Here is a 16,538-nt window from a genome sequence, read left to right on the forward strand (position 1 = left end):
ATAAAAAGATAGTTCTCTGTCAAATTGGATCCCTATGTATTTTACTCTAATTGCTTGTGGTAGAGCAGTCTTAATAAACAGGAAGGTGGGTATTGTTTTTAAATGTAATGGTGGCATGAATGGTCTAGTTTGCCTAAACCTTCCGTTTGGTCATTTGATTTTGGAGTCAGTAAGGCCTATCTGTAAATTACGAGAAGCCTTGACAGAGTAATCGGTGTATTAACAACAAAATTAGCAGCCATTGTGTTTGAGTGGAAGTGAATCTGTTGTAAAATTAAATAAAGAAAAAAGGGCCCAAAACGGCCTCTTGAGGAACGCCTGTTTTAATACCTGGGACCGATCTAAAGTTAAATAAAGAAAAAAGTGCCCGTAACAGCCTCTTGAGGAACGCCTGTTTTAATAGCTGAGACCGATCTAAAGTTAAATAAAGAAAAAAGGGCCCAAAACACTCTCTTGAGGAACGCCCTTTTTACTTTTTAATAGCTGGGACCGATTTAAAGTTAAATAAAGAAAAAAGGGCCCGAAACAGCCTCTTGAGAAACGTCCGCTTTAATAGCTGGGTCTGATAAGACGGTAGTATGAATTTTTTTCATGAATTTTGAAAGTGAATAAGGCGATCATGCTAATGAGAAAATATTTAAATTCCAAATTCTCATACCAGAGTGCATGCTGTAAAATTCAAAAACCAGTTGCGCATCGTAAGTACCTTTGTAGATTTTCATTAAAATAAGTGTAAGTCAACTTTCGTTTGGGTCTAACGTTTGGTGACACACAAAAAACGCTTAGATGTCATCGCGCAGTGAGGAAAATTAAAGAAAAGTAGTGAAACAGCCACTTAATGAATATAAATGAAATTATTACGTTACAGCCACATTACTGCAGGTATCTTGTTTAAAAGGGTTTGAATTCTAAGCGTGTAATGTTAAAGAAAATTGAAAGAATGTAGAGACAAATGTCCCTTGCCTGACGGCTGAAAACGTCAAAGTACACTTTGCCATTAAAAATGAAGTTGAATAGAATCATGTGCCGGGATATCGCTGAGAGCGTTGTACTTTGTGCCGGGCTTCTTTCGGCGCGCTCTCGCCTTTTTTGGCCCGTAATATTTTCGTCTTTAAATCGGAATAATGGTAAAGAAAGTGGAATTTCTGTGAACGTTATATTTTCACTTTCTCGCGATTGTGAACGTTAACTACCATTCTTACACTGCTAGCTGCTGAGAATGATTTTCTGTTGGCATTGAATCAGTTCCTAACAGAAAGCATTGCCTGCATAATGTTCACCACTTCGTTATATAGGTAGGTTTACTGAGTAACGAACATTTGTTTCTCAGAACGTGACAATATTTAATTAATAACAATGTTTTATTTAAAAAGTTTGGATATTTATTTTTCTACTATTCTTTTATCATAATAGTTAATATACAACAATTGTAACACAAATTGGATTGCCGTTATACGTATATTCCCTTTAGTGTTTAGGGCTAGGTGGGAGGGTTCCAATCCCCCTCCCCCTCCTCCCTTATTGACGTCATTAGTCACTTATGACCTGTTCACCGCCGTAACACTCACGGAAGACATTAAGGTTGTAATGCTGTAGTAATATACAAAATAATCCACGAGCAGTTGTATCAAAAAAGCTTTCCGTCTCAAAATGGAATTATACGAATAACGACTGTATTTATTTCTTATAATGTACTTCGGATAATCCGGACCATCGCGTGTCGGATAATCGCGGCCGCTGAAGTCAATAGCCCGCGCAGTCTGGGTACTGACCAGTGTCCGTATAAGTGTCCACTGTGGCGAGTAGATGAATGGTTGACAGGTCCGCGTTAGGCGTGGTATCGAAACTCGTACCGTGGCATTTGTACCGATCTACATCCGGCGGAAATGAACCTGCAACTGCGAGTGACTTTACTAGGTCAAGTGTTGCATCAAAGGAGTGAGTCTGGAGAGCAACAGCGTCAGTCCTGCATGAGCATGCCTGGCTACACAAAGAGACTTGGTGGCTAAGCAACAACATAAGCCCTGCATGAATGTGTACACGAAAAGATGTGGTAGCTAATCAACAGTATAAGTCCTGCATGGCTGGTTACATGAAGAAATGTGATGGCTAAACATCATCGGTCCAGCATGCCATGCTACACAAAGAGATGTTGCTAAGTATCAGTATTAGGAATTGGGCTGAGTGCTGTTGAATCCTATACACTTAGTAATAAGTTGACATAATTCCTCTCTTGTTTGCCAGGGGATGTAAAAATTTCTTTGTCGTATGATGGTGCATTGTCAATAATGAAATGAAATTCTGCATTGAACCTCAGCGGGCGGCACTTTAGTGACGATGTTAAGATGGTACCACACTTTAGTGATTTGATGATTCGCTCGCTTCGTTATTTAGTAAGGCAGGGTAAAGGAAAGGGTTTCGGGTTGACGTTATTGGCCAAAGAACACCGTAGTTTAATATTTTGAATTTTTACGAACAATTTAGATCCTTTTTTGCTGTGGCAAGTGTTATTCTTGCCCATGTAAAGGAAGCTTCACAACAATGTCAATGTGCTTGAGTAAACTGGCCTATCCTCTTCGTAGTCTTCGAGTTCTTCAAAAACCAAGACGTGCAGTGAATGAACCAGCGATAGCTAAATTGTAAAACACGATGGACGTGTTTCCTTGTTTATCAGGGGCAGGGAAGTGAATTCTCCGTTGACGAAAGGGTTCCCGGCGATCGGGGCAAGTGAGGAAGTGAACTGTGGAGATATCGAGTGGAGACAACCCTCGAGTGGCGAGGGGCGGCGGCGGGGGCGGCGGCGAGGTGGAGGCGGACAAAGCCGAGGCCGTGTCGGCGACTGACGAGATCGATACGTAAACAGAGGTGGGCGAGGCGAGGCGATGTGACGGTGGTGTGGCGGCCGTCGCGGTGCTGGCAGCTGACCCGCAGCGCCGCGACGCTTATCTAATCACAAGGTCGGGCGTCTGCGCTCGTCGTGCCGCCCACAAACAGCGCCCACCCTCTCCCGCGACGCAGAGCTACCTTTGATCAAGTGTGCTTTTCTTGTTGCGGCGTCTATAGACCGATGGTGTGATCAAAGGGTGATAGCTTAGGAGAAAAATACAATTTCAGAACGATCGTAGAAATGACTCGTTAAATCGGCATGGAACGCACCCTAAAACGAACTTCCCAATTCTAGAACACTTTGACTAATACCTATATTGGTTTATCCAGGAGGGTTCAAACACTTCTGGCTGGTTTGTACCCTCCAGTTACAACCTACACTGGGTACAGCTTAAATATGGGCAACCTTATGGATCACAAGCGGCACGTCACTAACCGTACATTTCGAAATTCTGGAGTGCAAGGGTAATTCGATAGGTCTAGTCTACTGCGCGAGGTTTTCGTTCCCTAAGAGTTTTTTCTAGCCTAGACATAAGGGTGTGCCACCCCTGCCTGCTTTGCCTGGAGAGGCTGGTTCAGAGCTGGCTTCCTTCCCCTTCTTACGAGGGGACATGACGAGATCAGTGCCCTAAATTCTTCCTCGTGGATATCGACAGGAGGCGGCCCCTACTCCCATCCTTACCCATCCACAATATCCTCCACTTCGGAGGCAGCGCAAAGGTCCTTACAGGAATAGGTGCAATTTCTAAGCTTCTTGTCCTAAGAGAATAAAAGAACTCCACTGGATTAAACGAGGGTGAAGTCTCGCCCACAGCAACGTGATCTTCTGGTGGTGTGATCAGTTAAGGAAAGGATTTTGTGTGATTTGCAGAATTTCGGCTTGCCAAGTTCACGACCGGTCGTTTTTGTCTTGATCTTTCCCTATAAAAAGAGTGATCCCTGCCATGGTGGAAGACGTTAACGTTTCTTCAGGGGCTTTTATTACAAACGATCCGCTGGTCATCCTTTACTGACAATATAAAGAGAAACAGTTGGGTTGTCACTACTGTTGACCGGCCAGTAACGTCACGGTAGCGGTGGGCGGTGCTTCGCTCTCAACACTCGCTGAATGGACCGTGGAGTAATATTTGTGGGGATATTAATACGAATTTTAATGGTTTCTGGAAGAATATGTCTTTATTGGCAGCACTGCGTCACTCGTGTCACAAAATCAGTCCAAGCCGAAATCTTTGATTTCCACATTAGAAGTGATCCACATATTCCATCCTTGTTTAACTCCTCTTGTGTCGTTGCACACAGCAGACACAACAGGCTGTGTGCACACCGCAGAGAATTGAAGGCGTAAATGGGTTCAATGCCACTCGACGTCACAAAAGCCATTATATCGCGGGCATTAACGGCTGATAGCGGCACGCTTATCGTCAGCTGTTACCTCGCATTGCTGCCAACCTACGCCGCTTTAATTGTTTACCAATCGTGATCGTTTTAGTGGCGCAATACACGATTGCCTTTGTACTTTACATGGTTAAGGTTCGGTGAGTTTTAAGTGCTGTCCATAAAGAGATCGCATTCTTAAATGTTTCGAAAATCATTCGCCATTTTAGTTAGATGATTGTACACAGTCGAATTACAACTGCGCAAATTTTTCTGACGGAGAAGTAGGATCCGTAAGCACACGTGATATGTGCTATTGTGTGTTCCCACACGTGCGGAGTGCTATTGTGACTTATCACACGTGCAGCGTGCTATTGTAGTCCAGCACACGAGACATCAATTATTGAGGTCATGCTAGACTATTGTTTAATAACACCAATAAGTTTCGTTTACACTGTATTATCGCAACATAACAGAGTCTTTATACAAATTATACAAAGACAGTAACTGGACGTGGGTTTAATTTTATTCACTAATTCAGTGGAATCTTTTTAAGTTTATTTGTACGTTGTAATTTGCTATTTTTTAGAGTAATACGCAAGTTAAGTTTTTAAAGTTTACTTTCATTTTACAACATTAACTAACAGATTATACATACGCAAAGCCGTTCCTATATAAAAAGTAAATTGTACTGATGCTGTAATACATATTCGTTTGTGTGGTACTTTGTGATGCTGTAATACATATTTGTTTGTGTGGTACTTTGTGATGCTGTAATACATATTCGTTTGTGTGGTACTTTGTGATGCTGTAATACATATTCGTTTGTGTGGTACTTTGTGATGCTGTAATACATATTCGTTTGTGTGGTACTTTGTGATGCTGTAATACATATTCGTTTGTGTGGTACTTTGTGATGCTGTAATACATATTCGTTTGTGTGGTACTTTGTGATGCTGTAATACATATTCGTTTGTGTGGTACTTTGTGATGCTGTAATACATATTCGTTTGTGTGGTACTTTGTGATGCTGTAATACATATTCGTTTGTGTGGTACTTTGTGATGCTGTAATACATATTCGTTTGTGTGGTACTTTGTGAGAATGCACTGTTCTGTAGCTTGAGAAACAGAAATCTCTGGCCACGAATAAAACTATAGCTTGCAGTTTCGAAACCTTATTTAACATTTGGACAGTCTAGAGGTTTGTTAGAGCAACATTTGGACTTAAACCGGAAGTTTCCGGGACTTTTTGACTCCAGCAGGTGGTTTCCGGAACTCCAGTTGTGAGTTAAACTGGCTTAACCCTTACAATGATGGCTTCCTCTGGAAGTTTTTGGGTTAACCTGGTGGTTTCTGGGGCATTGACGAAAACTGGTGGCTTCCGAAGAATTTTAGCGTAAGCTGGTGGCTTCCGGGGAATTTCAGCGTAAGCTGGTGGCTTCCGGGGCGTTTCTATATAACTGCTAGTTTATGTTTATGAGACATTGTAGCTTAGACTGATGGTTTTCGAGCCATTTGAAATCAGGCTGTGGGGCGGGCTTCCGGAAGGTTTTAATTCGAGCTAGTAGCTCCGGCTTCCGCAACGTTTTGAGCCAAACTTTGTGGAACGTTTTGATTTGATTATGTTTACTTAAAGTCTGTATTGACTCAAGCTGATTTCAGGGCCATGCACACCCGTGTGATAGGGGGGGCCTTAGCGAACTTACGTACAGGTTACAATCTTAAATTCAAACAATTGTGTGTTAAAGATGCGCCAGAACCGCCAGTACCTTCGACATACAAATATTTTGAAAATGTTGTGTTATTGAGAATATCTGTTAACTGAGCATTTAGAACGCAAACGTCATTGAAGTACTTGATGGTGGAAACATTTATGCTCATTTTTCTGAGCCCTGGTACAATGTATTGCCATTGTCTCATCGCCGTCCCGAGCTCGGTGTTAGTTGACTAATGCGCTGTAACAGGCGGGAAGCGACAGACAGACAGACAGACGACATAACACCACAGGTCGTGGCGCGGGTGTCGACACTGGGCGGGGAAAGTGGCGGTCTCAGTAGGAGAGCTTGCAAATCGTCTGCCACCGCCGCGGTGTCTTCACAGGGTGTATACACCTCGAAGTCGCTTAGGATACAAAACGTCAAAGTGTTGGGTCCCACAAAAATAAGGTTCAACTCCAAACCAAGTTTCAACTCCATCCACTTTTGTTGCAGACTTTGAAGAAACGTCCTGTTTCCAAATGGCTTTTGAAAGATACATAGCTTTAAAAGTAGGGGTTTTGTATTTTGTTTTTGAACCTTAAAGCGTCAATTTTTTTTTATTTATAACTTTAATGTTACAATGTCAAGAAGCTCAAAGAGACATTCCGTAAAAATTAGTTTCCAAACGTTAATACTAAACTGTAAGACTTTTCATATTAAAAGTGTTTTCTTCTGTAAAATTTCCACATTGAAAAAAGCAACGAACCAAAATGTGGGTGAAATTCCAGTCAAGAAGGTCTAATATGGTAATAGTAAATGCGATTGTTGTGACAAATTCGATGGCTAGGTCAAGTCTAGTTCTAGGAGTCAGTTCGGAGTGATTCATCGAGCACATCAGATACCTCTTACAGTGTATACGTGGGTTACAGAACACGCCAGCCACATCTTACAGTGTTTGTATGAGTTACAAAACAAGCCAGTTCCCTATTACATCGTGTCTATAAGTTATAGAAAACGCCAGAAAACTATTTCATGGTGTATGTATGAGTTACATAATCGTATCCCAAACTCGCAGGTTGAAATACACCAGTAATACTAATAACAAGTGCGCTAGGCAAATCTGGAAAATTATAGTTGAAATCAGAAGGGAGTAGAAACGGGAACTTGGCGATAAGAGAAAGGTCGACCACAAGATCTGTACACGTCACTAAGGTCGTTGCTATCGGAAGATAAGAGCGAGCGAACTTGCTCCGCCGATAAAAGATAAACACTTATCTGAAGCGAACGTTGTCGGATAGTGTGATTTTGATACTATTGTAATACTTGAACTCCAACGCTTGTTGCACTCTCCATTCTGTGTAATAATAACACTTCGGCTTTTGATTTAAAATTGATGGGTTTCTTGTGTCTAACCCAGTGTAACCCAAAGCTTTCAAAGCAATAGTACAGGATTTTGAATTTTCAGTGACTTTGTGATGATTTAGTGAACAAATTTTTGGAAAATATTGTTTGAGGCGTAATCCTCACTTACGACTCGCAACGAATGGAGTTAAAATTGATTCAAAACAATCTGATTCGATCAACGGAGGAAGGACTTGAAGTCCGCTTGTTGCACTCTCCATTCTGTGTAATAATAACACTTCGGCTTTTGATTTAAAACTGATGGGTTCCATTGTGTCTAACCCAGTGTAACCCAAAGCTTTCAAAGCAATAGTACAGGATTTTGAATTTTCAGTGACTTTGTGATGATTTAGTGAACAAATTTTTGGAAAATATTGTTTGAGGCGTAATCCGCACTTACGACTCGCAACGAATGGAGTTAAAATTGATTCAAAACAATCTGATTCGATCAACGGAGGAAGGACTTGAAGTCTGTGAGGTCGCTCGGAGAGGTAGAAATTGCTGGCTGGCTACGCGGTGATCGGGACCAGGAACTCGGCTCGTCGCGGAAGTGGCGTGCCGCTACGTAACGGTACCGTAGCAGCGACCAGCGTACTCCCAGGGCGTAGTGAACCGACCGTAGTGGACAATCGCTGGGGAGCCGTGGAGATCTCGTGAGTAAATGATTAGGAGTAGCTGATACAGCTGTCAAGTCTACAAGGGAAGAATTCCCAGAAGCACGAGTGTTGATAAGATAACATTTTCTATCTAACACCTTGGTAAACTGGCATTGTGTTTATTTGTGGAGGCTGATCCGTCATAAATCGGCTACATCAGAATACAAGGTCGTAATGACCCCTGTATAGGCATCATTTTATGAAGAATCTCATGGAGGATCAAAGAAAATGTCCTTAGAGAATAAAAACGACTAAAACCCGCTTTCAAAGCTGTCTTTGGTACAACGAAACAAATTTTAAGGAAGCGCTAATTCTACGAAAGACCTCATTGATGGAAAAACTAAAGAGCCCTTAGAGACAAATCATTCAAATCCTCTATCAAAAATGTGTGTGGCAGGACAACAAAATAGGTCTCATTCTGTGAAGGTTCTCATTCTTGGACAACAAAAGAATTATTATACAGTAACAACGATTCAACCCCTCTCTTTCGAAATTGTCCGTGGCAGAACAATGCAAATGTTAAGGAAGCCCATGTACACCTCCTAGATGGGAAACGAAAGAGTTCTTAGAGAAAATAACAATTCAAACCCTCAATAAAAAATGTAAGTTGCAGAACAACGCAAAGGGCCACAAATGAACTATGTAGAGTCTTCAATGAAGTATTTCATTGGTGAACAACGAATGAAGACCCAGAGAGGAACGTCGATTCTAAGATATCTGCCAGTTGCGAAACCTCGAATTAATTCTCAGTACGTGTGTATCTCATTTAGTCTTTATCCAAAGAACACTACGATGTGATAACCTGGAAATCTTTGTAACTCCATCATGGAATTAGACTTTTATTAAAGGGTGGCAGAATCCTTAGGAAATAGTTATTGTACATTCGATCCTACGCTTTCCGCCCAAAGTAATCAATTAGTAACCGCATAGTTGCGGATGTTCGTAAGCCAACTAAATTTCCTAATTTTGCATCAAAATGTCTTATAAATTGAAATCAACTCTGTTAATCTTACGAGTTATTTAGCTTCAACACTCTGTCAGTGCCTTAAAGTCTTTCCGGAAGTCTTGATTTGTCAGTTTCTTTAACAAAACGTATTTACCAATTGAGCTAAATTAAGGCTATAGTTTGGTGTATCCAGATATCGCAATTTTGGATTATGATTTTTATTTGTAATAGGAAAGTCTGTTTACTAAGAAAATTGTCATCTTTTGCACTCTACATGATGCTGGTAGCATGCATATCTCTTGTGCAAATGCTGTTGAAATGGGTTTTTGTTAAAACGTAATCAGATCGTTGACAACTTGGGTAAGTTTAATTTAGAAGGTGACGTGGCAAGAATATTTTCTGTCCCAAAGAAATTGACCGCCGAATTCCGAGAAAAATACAAAGAAATGTTATTAAAGTAATTTTATTGCTGTTATTAATAATGAGTATTGGTTACCACAAACAAAGGTACGACGTAAAAATGCAATTGTACATTGTATGTTATTGGTGGTAAGTCAAATGATTTAAACGTCATTATTTCTACAAATTCCCGTAAAATTTAAGGCGGTAAAGCCTTAAAAAATGAAGTTGCAGTATGTCCGGAATGAGCTTGTATCATTTTGTTGTTTGGTGTCTTTCTAGACGTTGTAAAGAATACATCTTGCTAGATGGTCCTGGTTGGTTTAGAATTCCTTGTTATCTGTAGCGGTACAGAACAATTGAGATATTTCTCTAAATTTATCTAATATTGTGAACAGCTCTAGGCTGTAAACAATCAGTTATCAGTGAGCGAATGTGCCGCGTTATCTCGTGGAGTTCGCGATTGCCATATCAAAACAGCCTTGTTCTTCAGCTTGGGTTTGATAAGGAGAAGGGCGGGCGGGAGTTACCGTTGTTATCGGTCGCGCTCCTTGTTACCCAGATAACTAACTACATCGTGTAGGCACTTGTGCAGCGCTACTTCACCAAGTATTTATTGGGAATGTGTGTAAATTGCAGTCTAATTCGGACCCAAAATAGTGTTGCTAGTACTGCGAGATTTTCAGGAAGAGATTTTGATTAAATGCTTCCAATTTAGTGAACATTTTTGCCAATTATTCTTTCCATGTGTTTAACCCTACGAGCGTAAAGTGCTTTCAGACTGTGTAACTATGAAGAAAAAGAATTTCTTAGTTTAGAAATAAAAATAGTTATACAAACACTAAAATTAAAAACAAAATTTGCAATAAAGTATGCATGTGTATTTGAAATATTCAAAATTCAGAATATCCAAATTGTAGGAAAATTTGTCCTGAAGACAGAAGTGTATAATGAACTATTTATCTAATATTAATTTTTTGAAAACAAAAAAATGGTTTATGAAAAAGTGCACATTTAAAATGTTGTCCTACTTGCGGTAGTTATATAACACATTGATATAACAATGATCTTAATTTTTATATCATACTAAATATAGTAGCTAAAATAAAGAGAAACACATGGACTTTCGAACTGTGTACGTTACAATGCGATTTCGTCGGTATTAGCATCGGCAAAACGAGTTTAAAGACATGAATTTTTATTATAAAAATGTTTGATGGTGACATTTAGTAAGTCCGAATCGCCAAAAATATCGATGATGTACGCTTGGAGGGTTAATGAAAGAATGGTCCTCTCTAAGGTATTTGCTCGTTCACAGTAGTTATCGTCAGCCAAGCGTAGAAAGGAAACTAAGATGTGTAACTGTGAAGTACAGAAGAAGTACGCAGGTAACGGGCCATTGGCCCACTGCCAGTTTCCAAATAGCTGGAATGCCGGAGTTGTGATTGTTTTCATGATGCACTCGTGCTTGTTTGGATCCAGGGACGTTCGCAGAATGTAGCACTTGTTCACCGAGTACGTTTCCTAAAAGGGCGCTCGGACTCGGAGAACGCGACAATGCGGACCGTTGTTTCTGTGGCAAGGGGGCGTGGTCCGTGGCCGTCGTCCCTGCAAAAGTGAAATACTCGAGAAAGGGAACGTGTGTACGGAACGTCAGGTACGATTGTGCGATACTGTAGGGACCGGTTCCGCCACCGCGGGCGCCACCGTCAAAACACCGCCTCGCCTGCCATCTGCCGCCGCATCGACGAACTACGCTGCATCGCTTTGCCGCCCACATGTCGTCTGCTACCGGGTACTGGACACAATACGAGGGCGCAGGATGTAGCGAAGAATATATTCCAGCGTATATTTTTTGCAAGGGTTGTTGAAGCAAACAATTCCTTACCAAGGTTGTTTCTACCTCGAGTCGTGAAATAGGGCAACGTTGTTAAATTTTAATTTTTGTGTCATTTTTCGTCATTTTAGATCAAGGATAAAGAGATGTAAAATTGTTTGTATGGGCAACGTATACATCATTGCATCCTAAAATAGATATAGGTATTTTTAAAAGGCCTGCACAAATTTTACACACGTTTTGTTCTTCAGAATCGTCCATAGAGAGCAAAAAGAAAGGAACGTCTGTTTCGAATCTGCAGTTGCGATAAAAATAAATCGACCGGCTGTCACCCCATTTGCCGCTTCGAAAGTGGCGTTTAGAGAAAGCAAACGGTTGCGGGGCGTGCGCGCTAGTGAAGGATATGGAGTGGTAGTGGCATGCCGTGAAGAAGACACCTACAATAGTCACGGGCGGGTCGGCCCCGGACACCATTGAGAGAGCAGTGGCGCGATGTTGCCAAGTCGTGCTGCGGCGTGCGATGACCCGCTCTGGGGGGCGCAAGGCGCAAGGTTGCTGCCCGCCTGGCCCGTCTACCGTCCTGTAGACAGGAGGCCAGTCTACCTACGTCAGGACATTGTTGCCGCGTAGACTCTTTGGGCATCGCAATCACAACTGGTGTGCGATCTTGAAAGCCTCCGGTCGCAGTGATGATAAATGTTCTTTCAGTATTCACGAATTTAGTAGACCACTTTGTTTGGATTTTACTGCAGCTCAGTAGGCCCAAATCCACAATTGTGGATTTGCTAGTTGTGACCCTCGGCTCCTCGCACATTCTCTCTCCCCCATTGTGACAAATCCCGTTATAGAAGGGAAGGGAATATCCTCCACGTTCCCATCTTCAGAACCACTTACTAACCTTTCAATTTCCAAGTTTCAAGGTCATTAGATCTGGATTGTTGCACAATTCAAGGAAGAATGAAAGTTTCACTCTTTGAATGAACTAAAAGTTTTTGTTAACATTTCATTAAAATTCTTTCAGTATTTTTAGCCAAGGAGTGCTTATCTTGAGTAATCAGTCAGGTGCACTTTCATGATGTTCACACATGTGAATATGATTTGATCAAGAAATAAATCATATCAAACAACATCCAGATAATTTATTGATATGTATGGAAATTTATATGTAATGATCAATTTATATGTATTAAAATGTACAAATTAACATATTTGCCATTGCTGTCACATCTTAATCTATGATGTTGAGTATGTGTTGGCTAAAGGCCAACGGTTTATTATCTTGTATTTGTTACCATCACATTAAAGTCATTTCATATGCGCCTCCTGTTTTTTCCTCCATCACATCAGGGTCCGATATGTACCACTTGTTCTCTGTAAAATAGACTGGAGAGTCATATTCATACCAGTTTTCTGTTGGACATGTTGGATTGCTGTTGTATTGAGTCATTCAATAGTTATGCGTCATCTGAAACTGACACTGTCAAAGATTTGACTCCTGGAATCTGGAGTCCACATCCGCCTGGAGAAATATTAAAAAGTCGGTGGCAAAGAAGCTCAAAACAAACTCTTTGCACAGATTTTACATCAGATTTCAGATGCACTGAAGGTGAACTGAACATTTGCATTGAATCAACCATTCCCACCATAGCTACGATATGCATAACTGAACTGGTTACAAAAAAAGTATGTTGGCTAAGTCTACATAGTTCATTTGGAAATAATTCAATTGGCTATTGTAAGACTGTTTAAGGAGTTCTTCATGAAAAAATATGAATACATAATGATGAGGCATTTTTCAATATGATTTTAATTTCCCAACTATGATTTGATTGTAATTTAACGATTCCTTCCTTGACTTTCATCTGCTTTGATTCACTTTGTCTACCCAGTCATTAATCAATGAAGATTCAGGCAAAAACAGCCAAAACCTTTTGACTATTTTATACTGCTTAAAGTTGGTAAAGTTTAATCTTGTTTATTACTTATTTCGAATATAACTTAATCATAATTTTTCAAGAAGACTATATTTGTTCATGAAGGCAATGTTCTATGAATTTCTCATCATCGGACTACAACACTAGTATTAAGGTGTATGTTAGTCATACACAAGTATATCTCACTTGATGTAGTGGACATAGTGTGAGTACAGTGGGCATAATATTGTGAATACAGTGGGCATAATTGTGAGTACAGTGGGCATAATTATGAGTGCAGTGGATATAATTGTGAGTACAGTGGGCATAATTGTTAGTCTATAGGGTGTAATTGTGAGTACAGTGGGCATAATATTGTGAATACAGTGGGCATAATTGTGAGTACAGTGGGCATAATTATGAGTGCAGTGGGCGTAATTGTGAGTACAGTGGGCATAATTATGAGTGCAGTGGATATAATTGTGAGTACAGTGGGCATAATTATGAGTGCAGTGTGAGCAGTGGCGTAATTGTGAGTACACAGTCATATTGTTAGTCTATGAGTGCAGTGGATATAATTGTGAGTACAGTGGGCATAATTGTTAGTCTATAGGGTGTAATTGTGAGTACAGTGGGCATAATATTGTGAATACAGTGGGCATAATTGTGAGTACAGTGGGCATAATTATGAGTGCAGTGGGCGTAATTGTGAGTACAGTGGGCATAATTATGAGTGCAGTGGATATAATTGTGAGTACAGTGGGCATAATTGTTAGTCTATAGGGTGTAATTGTGAGTACAGTGGGCATAATATTGTGAATACAGTGGGCATAATTGTGAGTACAGTGGGCATAATTATGAGTGCAGTGGGCGTAATTGTGAGTACAGTGGGCATAATTGTTAGTCTATAGGGTGTAATTGTGAGTACAGTGGGCATAATATTGTGAATGCAGTGGGCATAATTGTGAGTACAGTGGGCATAATTATGAGTGCAGTGGCGTAATTGTGAGTACAGTGGGCATAATTATGAGTGCATAATTGTGAGTACAGTGGGCATAATTATGAGTGCAGTGGATATAATTGTGAGTACAGTGGGCATAATTGTTAGTCTATAGGGTGTAATTGTGAGTACAGTGGGCATAATATTGTGAATACAGTGGGCATAATTGTGAGTACAGTGGGCATAATTATGAGTGCAGTGGGCGTAATTGTGAGTACAGTGGGCATAATAAATTATGAGTGCAGTGGGCGTAATTGTGAATGCAGTGGGACGTAATTGTGAATGCAGTGGGCGTAATCGTGAATGCAGTAGGCATAATTGTGAGTACAGTGGGTATAATTTGTGAATGCAGTGGGCGTAATCGTGAATGCAGTAGGCATAATTGTGAGTACAGTGGGCATAATTATGAGTGCAGTGGATATAATTGTGAGTACAGTGGGCATAATTGTTAGTCTATAGGGTGTAATTGTGAGTACAGTGGGCATAAATATTGTGAATACAGTGGGCATAATTGTGAGTACAGTGGGCATAATTATGAGTGCAGTGGGCGTAATTGTGAGTACAGTGGGCATAATTATGAGTGCAGTGGGCGTAATTGTGAGTACAGTGGGCATAATTGTGAGTACAGTGGGTATATGAGTGCAGTGGGCGTAATTGTGAATGCAGTGGGCATAATTTGTGAATGCAGTGGCATAATTGTGAATGCAGTAGGCATAATTGTGAGTACAGTGGGCATAATTGTGAGTGCAGTGGGCATAATTGTGAGTACAGTGGGCATAATTGTGAGTACAGTGGGCGTAATTGTGAGTACAGTGGGCATAATTGTGAGTACAGTGGGCATAATTGTGAATGCAGTAGGCATAATTGTGAGTACAGTGAGCATAATTGTTAGTCTATAGGGTGTAATTGTGAGTACAGTGGGCATAATTGTGAGTACAGTGGGCGTAATTGTGAGTACAGTGGGCATAATTGTGAGTGCAGTGGGCATAATTGTAAGTACTGAAGGATAGTGAATGAAACTATGAGAAGGTGACAGTAGTGAATGTATTGTATGGCCACACTACGATTCCATGGACCGATGTTGGGAACCACATTGTTCTGCAGCAGCTGTAGGCGTCTGTCCATCTAACGGCGAGCTGGCCACATTATTGTTGAGCTGTCTGTTCCAGCTGGGAGCGCTCTAGCGAGTCGGAATCCATTGTTTTGTCAGATTATCACCTGTCTCTAATCACAGTGACACCCACAGTAAAACTGGGTGGTCCGCTAACACAACTACGTACAATCAATCTCACTCGCATTTGTAATTTTCCACACACGAATTTATTTTTTGTTTTAGATTAAGAAAAATTTTTACAAAAATGTGTTTAGACATTGTCATATCTGATTCTTTATTTGGTTATGCATGACAAATATACTGCACCACAACACTCTGTTTAACTGAACACATTAATTTCTTTTTAGGTTGTGCTATTGGTTATTTTTAGTATAATTTTTGTGTGCTTGATTTAAAGATGCTCCCAATTACTATTTACATGCCTATCAATTTGTGGTTCGTCTTTCTTCTTTCTTTCAGCCCAATGTTTCTTCATCCTCTCCAAGCATAATTTTCTTTCCTCCTCTGGAATCACTCTTCCTATTCTCCGTTTGTTCCTCTTAAACTGTAATGTAGTATGTTTGTCTTGCAATACTTTCAGTTAGTCGTGTGTTTAAATCTTCTGTTGAAAATTATTAACGCACTAATTTTTATTATCCGACGATTATTATTGATTATTATAATACATAGCTACTAATATTGAACAAACAACACAAAACATTCAAAATAAATAAAGATTGTGCATCTGTTTCAGGTTAAAACTGCAAGCTTAATTTTATTTAATTTAGGTAATTTTTGTTGTTTTGTGTATGGTGAAATGGGTGTTTCAGATGTAATATAGGTAGTTCTTTTTAAGCCTTTCTGACTGAAAATTATTTGAATAAATATAAATTTATAGATCATTTTTGTCGAATTGTTTGAGAGACATACAGCCAATGGATATTATCATATTATAAATTAACACACTTTTCCGAAAGCTATTATATAAAATAAAATTATATGTTTCAATACAAGAAGTTCCGTAAGTGTGTGTTTTAATCCGTAATTATATTTTCCCTCTTATGCATTGAATGTGGACAAGTAGCACACCTATTCTTCTCGTTCAGGATTCAGGACATGTGGTCCTGCTAAGTAATGAATTGAAATGTCGTCAATTTTAGTGTAGTTAACAATTCAGTTGTAAATAAATTAGCAGTCACAGTGGTATAAGTTTGCAGTTGTCTGACGTAGACTGTGTGTTCTGTTCCAGAAGGAGAGCAGGGATCTTGGGAGAGCGGCTTGTCCTACGAGTGCAGATCTCTTCTGTTCAAGGCATTGCATAACCTCATCGAAAG

General features: G+C 40.2%; 1 protein-coding gene across 3 annotated transcripts in view; it reads left to right on the forward strand.

The window, feature by feature from the left end:
• Positions 1-16,538, forward strand: part of LOC124367315 (mediator of RNA polymerase II transcription subunit 13) — a 132,414-nt gene that overhangs the window by 58,893 nt on the left and 56,983 nt on the right. For all 3 annotated transcript variants that reach the window (XM_046824042.1, XM_046824043.1, XM_046824044.1), the window contains exon 3: positions 16,454-16,538. In XM_046824042.1, coding sequence (XP_046679998.1) covers positions 16,454-16,538 — 85 coding nt within the window. The remainder of the gene's footprint in view (positions 1-16,453) is intronic.

The sequence above is a fragment of the Homalodisca vitripennis genome, chromosome 8, assembly GCF_021130785.1.
Source record: "Homalodisca vitripennis isolate AUS2020 chromosome 8, UT_GWSS_2.1, whole genome shotgun sequence".
NCBI lineage: Eukaryota > Metazoa > Arthropoda > Insecta > Hemiptera > Cicadellidae > Homalodisca > Homalodisca vitripennis.